At 40.3% G+C, this 8,841-nt stretch overlaps 1 protein-coding gene across 1 annotated transcript; it reads right to left on the bottom strand.

Annotated features, from left to right (window-relative positions):
- Positions 1 to 853: 853 nt before the first annotated feature.
- Positions 854 to 5,648, bottom strand: irx1a (iroquois homeobox 1a). Its single transcript, XM_042424640.1, has 4 exons — positions 5,211 to 5,648; positions 2,706 to 3,795; positions 2,273 to 2,348; positions 854 to 1,282 (listed from the first exon to the last, which is right to left on the bottom strand). The coding sequence occupies exons 1-4, from the start codon at positions 5,451 to 5,453 to the stop codon at positions 1,207 to 1,209; spliced, it is 1,485 nt and encodes a 494-aa protein (XP_042280574.1). The 5' UTR covers positions 5,454 to 5,648; the 3' UTR covers positions 854 to 1,206.
- Between the last annotated feature and the right edge of the window lie 3,193 nt (positions 5,649 to 8,841).

Below are 8,841 nucleotides of genomic sequence, written 5' to 3'. Positions count from 1 at the left end.
TTCACAGCAGCTCGTTAAAAATGTTATTTCTACGTTTATATCTGTGTGTTATTTGGGCCTCCACTAAATAAAAAAAGAAATGTATAAAGATACAATGCTCATATCATCATCCCATCACAGTTAATTATTGTTCTTTCCCCTCCTTATTATGTTTAAACCACATTAGGCTCCTGTGGTAAATCAATATTTGGTTTTGGTCACCGATTGAGGACCAAGAAGCTGCTTTTATAGGCTAATGATCCCTATCAGCCTCGGAACAGACAGGACCCCAAAACACGGATCCTGCCCCCCCTTACCCCCCCACCCTCTTCCCCTCCACGTCCCCACACACTCCCCCAACACCACCACCACCAACCAAAAAAGAAAATATTAATAATTTATCTTCGAATCGACTTCTCTCTCTGACAGATTAGATTTTAACCATTTGATTTTGTTTGGACTGGGCGTTCCCATATTATTACTTAATGACCTTCCCAGCTGCTCCTGTCCATTTTCTGTCACCAGCAACCATCTGGACACTTATTAGCACCTCAATGCTTCCACGCTGCTTTCCTCCCAAACTTGAATAAAATTAAGCCTGGTTGCAGACTGCCAATATCATTTTTCCCCCTTCATTCCCACCCTACTTCAAATAAAATTGGTAGTGTTTGCAAGTAGTAGTATTTGTATAATAATAATAATAATAATAATAATAATAATAATAATAATAATAATAATACCCACGTAGAAAAGAAATATAGGCTGGGAATAGACTTGGATTTTCTCTATAATTTCATTTAGTTTATTAGGCAAAATATACGATCTGGACAAATTCCTTCAACGCTTCCTATTTACAAATTTAAATCACATGGTATTTACATTAAAGAAAGGACACCAAAAAACACAAGATAGAGACAAAAAATAATATAATAATAATAATAATAAAGTAAAAAGCCTACCAAAATGTCCCAGCCTGCCTGGGCAAAGTGGAGAGAGAGAGTAACATTATAGGCGCGATTATAGGCTACACAACAATAGAGGAAGTAATCCATCCATCCACAGGATATTACCAAATTACGCCATTTGCTCTGTACCGACTGAATGCTACGCTGCATTATTATTTCTCATTGTCCTTTTAAGGGGGTGTAAAGTCTTTATCTGTTTTTCTTTTCTTTTCTTTTTTTTTTCAAGCACGAAAAAAAAAAAAAAAAAAAAAAAACGTCTTGATCAAGCCGAGGAGAGAGCAGTGAGGACCCGTTGCGTGGCGTCTTGTGGACTCCTGGCGCTGGAAGGCAGAGAGGATCTGGATAAAGAATAATACAGAAAGGTAGATAAATACCCCCGCCGTGTTTGGACAGCGGGTTTCAATATGCATCTCAAGTGTCTGGCTGAATAGCTGAAACAGACTGCAACCCCCCTCTCCAATCTTACACTCTCCACTGAATAATAATAATAATAATAATAATAATAATAATAATAATAATAATAATAATAATAATAATAATAATAATAATAATAATAATAATAATAATTAGCAATCAATGGTAATAATAATTTGAGAATTTGAAAATATTTGTTCTGTGATAAAAACAAGGATCCTATTAATGCAACTATTATCAACAACTATGATTCAGTTAAATATCATTTCTATAGGACTGTAGCACAGACACAAAGGGGGTATTTTGTAATAGCCTACTTGAAACAGAGGTAAACTTTTTTTTTCTCTCTCTCTCTTTCGGAGAGAGAGCGCTCCCCTGGGCTCCGGGACTCCCAGGGGTCTTTAGGGAAAGCACACAGCCCAGACAGAGCCCGTTTTACTCGGTGACTTGATAAGTAGCCACACTCTCCCCGGAGGGGAGGAATTAAAGGGGGTGTGGGTTGGGAGTCAAGACCCCTGTCACCCGCTAAGCAAACTGTGTTTTATGTTGGGAGAAATTTCTCAATTTTCAAAGCAACCAAAAATAAACTTCAGTGTTTATTTACTATAATTATTTGAACGCTTTGCTTAAGGTTTGCATCCCCTGTTATTATCTTTATGTGTCGAATAATTACTGGAATTATAATTTCATCCAGATTTCTACCTTCCCTGACGTTTGATTTTACTTTTTAATTTTAATAATAAATAACACTGATATGAATATTGCTTTAAAATAATTGTGCAAATCTGTTCTTATTTTGATTCATGCAACAGCAATATCACTTGAATTTATTATTTTAATAATTATTATTTCCTTCAGTGCGTTTTCAGCAAACCACAAAGAAAAAAAAAAAAAAAAAGGAGAACTTGTCTCACCTGTCATGAATGGGTCGAAAGGAAGACTTCAGGGTCTGTGTTGGAGGCGAATCAGACCTTACACCGTTTTCATGGTCTACAAAGGAAATAAACAATAACATCCATTAATACTCGAGTGCTGGATAAATTATATATGTATATTAAGAGGCCTGTTAACATATAAGAACACATGTAAATAAAAATGAACCCAATGTTTTTGTGCATCTAGTGTGTGTGCATATGTGTGTGTGTGTATATATATATATATATATATATATATATATATATATATATATATATATATATATATATATATATATACACATTATATATATTATATATATTATATATATATGAATTAAAAAAGTGAGTTTACCATGAAAAATTGTGCACTGCACACGGGTTTTATTCAGTGTAAAATAATACTTGTGCAGGCATGTAACTGTTATCTTACCTATGTGCTTGGGACTGTGGGTCTCTGGTGAGGCCTTGCTTTCATTGCTAAGTGCTGCTGCAGCTGCGACCGGCGACACCACCACTGATGTCGGCTGCTGCTGGGCCGGCAAGTGGTGCTTGTGGTGATGGTGATGGTGCTGGTTTACGCCCAGAAACGACCTCACGTTCAGCAAGGAGTTCTGGCCCAGGAAAGCTCCATTTGTCCAGTTGTGGAACTTCCCAATCTGGCAAGTGTACAGTCCATGACTGGGGAGGAAGGCCGGGTGGGTCTGGATCTGGTGGTGGGGTGCTGATGGGTGAGTGGTGGCCGCTGGGCCACATGGGGACGTGGGTTTCTGAGATGAACTGTCGGGACTAGTGGCGGTCTCTGCTAAAGACCATATTTTAGGCTTATTATTAGACGGGAGAGGAAAGCTCCCAGGTCTGTCTGGGGACAAAACTCTTGTGGTGTTGTTGTTGTTGCCGTCCGAGTTCTCTTTACTCCCTGGGTGAACTGAAAGTGTGCTTTTAGATTTGTCAAAGGCCTCATGGGCCTGTAGGGCAAAGGCCCGTCTTTTCTCCAAGCTGTCCAACTCTCCACCCGCACCGCCACCGCCCCTGTGGTCCCTGCTCCCCTCTGTTGATTTATCGTCATCGTCCTCGTTGCTTTGATCCCCGTCGTTATCGTCGATTTTGTCTATATCAATGCTCTCCAAATCAATCTCCTCCTCGTCTTCGTTTTTCTCCGCCTCGTCCCCGCTGCCGAACAAGTTACCGTCCTCCCCGTCCTCTTTGCTCCTGCTACCCCAGGTCACCTTGTTCTCCTTCTTGAGCCTCCTCCTGGCGTTGGCGAACCAAGTGGAGACCTGCGTCAGGGTCATTTTGGTGATGATGGCCAGCATGATCTTCTCCCCCTTGGTTGGGTACGGGTTCTTCCTGTGCTCGTTGAGCCAGGCTTTTAGGGTGCTGGTGCTCTCCCGAGTGGCGTTCTTGGGCCTGGCTGGGTCTCCGTACTGAAACTGGCCGTATGGATAGAAGGCCGGAGAGGTGTGGGCAGCGAAGCTGGCAGGATGGACGCCAGGGCTGTCCTTCAGCTCATACTGTGATCCCTTGAAAATTAAGGATAATATGTTACCACACTAGAACCATAAATATGCATAAATCTGATGGTACATTGAATTATAAAATACAAGCTTTAAACTTGTTAAACAATGTAGCTCAACTGCAATTTGGCTATTGTATAAATCTGAAATTCAAACAAGTGAAGACGGTTTCTTTTTTTTTTTAAAAAATCCAACAGTTGCAGTTGCACCTGACTCTGAGCTTTCCACAAATAAGCGTCTCAACTTGCAACACGCCACATGCAAGGCCTGCAGCACCTGCACGAAACTACTCCGTCAAAAGGCAAATACCTTTTATTAGCAAACATCTCTCATACATGTCAGTCTAATAACAGAACAAACGAAGTCATCAGAATGTCAGAAAGTTCGTTGCACTGTGAACACACAGATGGCGTGCAATTTCCCAGCTTTCATGTCAAACACCCTTCCACACTCCTCAAGTACGTCAAAGCAGTTAAGGCCTAGGTTAAGTTTTCCAAGCGTCTCCCACAGTTACACTTTTCTTTAATAATTAATAATAACTCAACAGCCCCACGTCGTTTATATTTGTTTTGGACAAAGCATTCAGTCATATCGATCAACTCAAGCAACGCATAAGCTTGGATTTCGGATAATAGTTCTTGTTTTGGGGCTTTAGCGCGATTCTCTGCCCTGGGGGCCTAATACACTCGTTAGCCAACACATTAACACACTGCAAGTTTGTTATTATCACCAGGTATATTTCTGGCTGATATATGACTGACAATTCTTCATCTAGACACAGTAAAAATCCACGTGGCAGTCAAGCATAAAATCAGATAAAACAAAGCCTACACAATGAAAACTTCACGCGTATTTTTAGGCTTTTGTACGATGACAGAGATTATTTCTAACGAACTGATAAAAAAAAAATATCTGAGCGGCCCAGAAGTAGAAACTTTTTCTTGTCATACTGCATGCTAAAACGCAGATCGATTGCACGGCTTTTCTTCCGTGAAATTTATTTAAACATTGCAATCGATTTTTCTAACAATATGTAGGCTAATAATAACCGTATGGTGGGTGTGGATTACGTTTCCTCTTTACGTGTTTTTCTTTACGGACACAGAAAAAACTCCGAGCCCGATTTTGCTTTATTTTGTTTATGATCACAAGTCAAACTTTCCACGTTTCTAACTCAACTTAACAAACCTCTCGAAATGTCAAAAATCGAGCAAATATAATGACAAATATTTAATAATCGATATAAAAAAATCCAGACGTACTAGAATAAATAAACATAATTGTTTTAGTTGAGATCACTTAATGTTGACTATCTTCGTTGTGTTTTTTTCCCAGACAGCGTAGTTGAAGCATCGAGCATTAATTGTTGTCTGTGCAACTTCAGTCCCTGAACAGAGACAAACAACAACGTTTATTCTTACCATTTGTGAAAAAAGAGCCAAGTCCGCGCTGGTGTATGGTAAGAAAGCGCTGTAGTTGTGTGCGTACGGGTTGGCGTACATGCCCAACACCGACGTGACCGCCGCTGCGGTGGCGGACGGACTTCCTCCGATTTCAGTGCTCCCTCCCCGGGACGAAGGCGTTAGCACTCCCGGTCTCTCGCTCCCGTACACCGCCTGGGAGGCACTTAAGTACTGCGGGTAGCCTAGCTGGGGGAAAGACATCTCCACCGCCGGATTGTCGCACAGCTCTATGGTCCGACAAACTGTGCGTAAAAAGTGTGCGAGAGAAAAAAGAAAAAAAGAACCCGGAGGAGTAAAGGGAGAGTGTTTAAGCCAAAGTCACAGCTACTACAGACATACAGTGGTGTGCAGTCAAAACAACCCGCTCTTAAATCTCGGCTTCCTCTCTTTTCTCGCGCAAAGTCCACTGGATGTGATCTGATCAACAATTGCGCACCGACTGACGCGCCTGGCCCTGAGGTCTCCAGGCTGATCTCTCAGATACAATTTGAAGTTGATGCTTTGATTGGCATCCCCTACTTGAGCCTACAAGCTCCTCCTCGTTTGGAGCAATGTGGATAGCCTAATGTGAATATAGAGTGAGCACATTGGCTGGGGCCTCTCTCTCTCTCTATCTCTCTCCTTTTCTCTCTCTCTCTCTCTCTCTCTCTCTCTCTCTCTCTCTCTCTCTCTCTCTCTCTCTCTCTCTCTCTTTCTCTTTCTCTCTCTCTCTCTCCCTCCGTGTTTGGACTTATTGTATGTTAAATGTTCAAGCATTAGAGTCCATTCACCGAAGGCTTTGATTGTTGTATGACAACCTGTCTACACGATTTTACAGCTGTCCGACACAGGGGGAAGTAAACCCGTCAGAAGAAGGAACTTACTTTGAATAGATTTAAATTATAATTAAAGGGGGAAATTCCTCTCCGCGGAGGAATTAGTGTTTGGTATCACGGGCTGCTGGTGCGTTTATTTAATTCATAGTGATCAATTTGCTCTAAAACTTTCTTTCTCTTAGTTGGATTAATTCTTTGTACAATTCTTCTTCATCTAATGGATTTAAAACTTGTGTACTTGTTAAAGCGACGTAACAGGCCTAGTTGGGTACGTTTATTAGGATTGTAGCTACATTATAAGAGACAACTACTATAAATAAAGTGTTATATCGCAGTAATGTATGTACCATAAAAGTTTAAAATTTTAATAGTTCAGTACAAGACGCTTTTCTTCCAATAGTCAAAACTATTAAGGAAAACCTTGTGAATATCTTCATATCATTTGGTAACTCTTGATGTTTTTATTGACTTCTGTTTTGGTTTCCTTTGATTTATTCATAAAGGTTTCATCAGCCAAATTCTCTCTCTACTCCCCCACCACCCTCCACCTCTCTCTTTCTCACCCTCCTTCCATCTGCACGCTCGCGCGCGCGCGCGCGTGTGTGTAGACTTAAACCAGATTGTTGTTGTCCTTTGTAACAACAGAGCCACTTCACGTTTCCTTGTTTTGAAAAGGAATGAGTTAAAGCCAGGGACAAACTCAAACACGGAGACACCAGGCTGGAAAGTCTGCAGGTCCCTGAACGCGCCTTAAAATATTCGTATGTATATTTTGAGCCTATAATTTGCTTTATAGTGACCTGCACCTCCACTTTTAACACATTTACCGTACTCAGTGAAAGTGAAGATGAAATATAATTTTTCCGTTGTAGATCAGAAAATAATTCAGTTTACTGGCACTTTTGCATTTTTTTTTAATCACAGCAACAAAAAAAATGACTTTCACTACTTTGTATTTTTATTTTATTATAAAATAGACTCCGGGAAAATGTAATCCTCGAGAGCTGAATTGTAAGAAGAAAAAAAAATCTGATGCTGTAGTTTCTCAGCACCTCTTGAACCGCTTATCCAATTTCCAGCTCAGAAAAGAAAAGGGTCGGACACTAACCTCCACTTTCCTTAGCTGTCCACTCCTGACACTGCTATGTGGCTCACGAGAGGGGGGTGTTCATGTTTTAACAGTTCTATTTTTATTTCATTTGATTCTTATATCACCCACCGCCCAAGTCAAAGGGGGTATTCTGTAGATCTAGATTTAATGCCTTAACGACTGAAGCCCAAGAAGTCAGTAGATTTTGATCTGCACCAGATGGCTCCGAGTGGATATTGCCGAGCGCCGAGGATCTGTTAAAAAATATCTGAGGGGCACTGATGGTAATCTGGGTAACACATCAGAAAGGAGGGGAGGAATGGCAATTGTGATAACCTGCTGGAAATGTGTGCAGGGGGCTAAATATGATGGTTAGGTGGAGGTGGGGGGGTTGGGAGTAAGAGACTGCAAATATCTCTAAAAAGAGACGAAAGAGACATTGGTGAAAACGAGAGATAAGAAAACAAAAAAACAAAATCGACTTGATTGAAATTATTATATCAAAGCCACAGAGCGATTTAAGAAATAATTAATAATAATAATAATAATAATAATAATAATAATAATAATAATAATAATAATAATAATAATAATCAAGAGATTAGCAATATTTAATTTTATGATTGCTGTCCCCACTGTTTATTGATTATTTATTTATTTATTTATTTTGTAAAATAGAAATTCCTAGTAAACAATGACACATGTTGAGGGCATTAAACCATCATCGTTAACTGATTTATTGGGTCTTGTTAAAGTCTCATTGCCACCACAAGCTCCTCAGCTTTAACCCGGAGAGAGAGAGAGAGAGAGAGAGAGAGAGAGAGAGAGAGAGAGAGAGAGAGAGAGAGAGACAGAGAGAGAGCGGAAAACTTTGTTCCTCTCGCCGTTTATCCCTCCTCCACAGCACGTTCACTTCTAATGCATTTCCTCGAAACAAATGGGCTTCCACCATCAGTATCTGCACATCCGCCGTCTCACGATGCGCACGCGCGTTTACACACACGCGTACATACACATAGTACACACACACACACACACACACACGAACGTGCACACTGTCATTACTGAAAGATTTTTTTAATACTCCCTCAATTTGCGAAAAGAAAGCAAATCCTCCAGCTTTCCGTATCAGATAGTTTTATCATGTAAATCTACAGGAGGCTCTTCATAAGCTGTTATGCCTTAATGGCCACATTCACCTATAAGTCACTCAAGTTCTTTTATTTAACTACCTGACTTCCGCATTTAAAATTTTTTGTCATCAATTACATAATCGTATTTTTATTTTCTAGATGCAAGCCTTCATGCAGAAATAAAAATTAAACAGATGATCTTTGTTATTATTGTTTATATGCAATTGCTGTGTGTATAAATGTGAAATGGCCTGGAAGCTTGCAGCTACATCCACCTAGACTGTCACCTACAAAATCTAAGAGAGATCAAAGGATAGTAAAGCCCAGCCTCTCTCTCTCTCTCTCTCTCTCCCTCTCTCCCCCTCTCTCTCTCTCTCTCTGTCTCTCTCTCTCTCTCTCTCTCTCGGCCTATAGAGTTGGAACCTCTAATGCTGTTAAAAGGAACAGACATTTTCCCAGTAACTCTGTTGGAGCATAGTAACCTCAATCGTTGCTCATGTCCAATGCATAAATAAGACTGAGCAGCATTTATCTGTCACACATTTGATTGA

Source organism: Thunnus maccoyii, chromosome 10, assembly GCF_910596095.1.
Source record: "Thunnus maccoyii chromosome 10, fThuMac1.1, whole genome shotgun sequence".
Taxonomy (NCBI): Eukaryota; Metazoa; Chordata; class Actinopteri; order Scombriformes; family Scombridae; genus Thunnus; species Thunnus maccoyii.
This window is presented reverse-complemented; position numbering and strand designations above follow the sequence as displayed.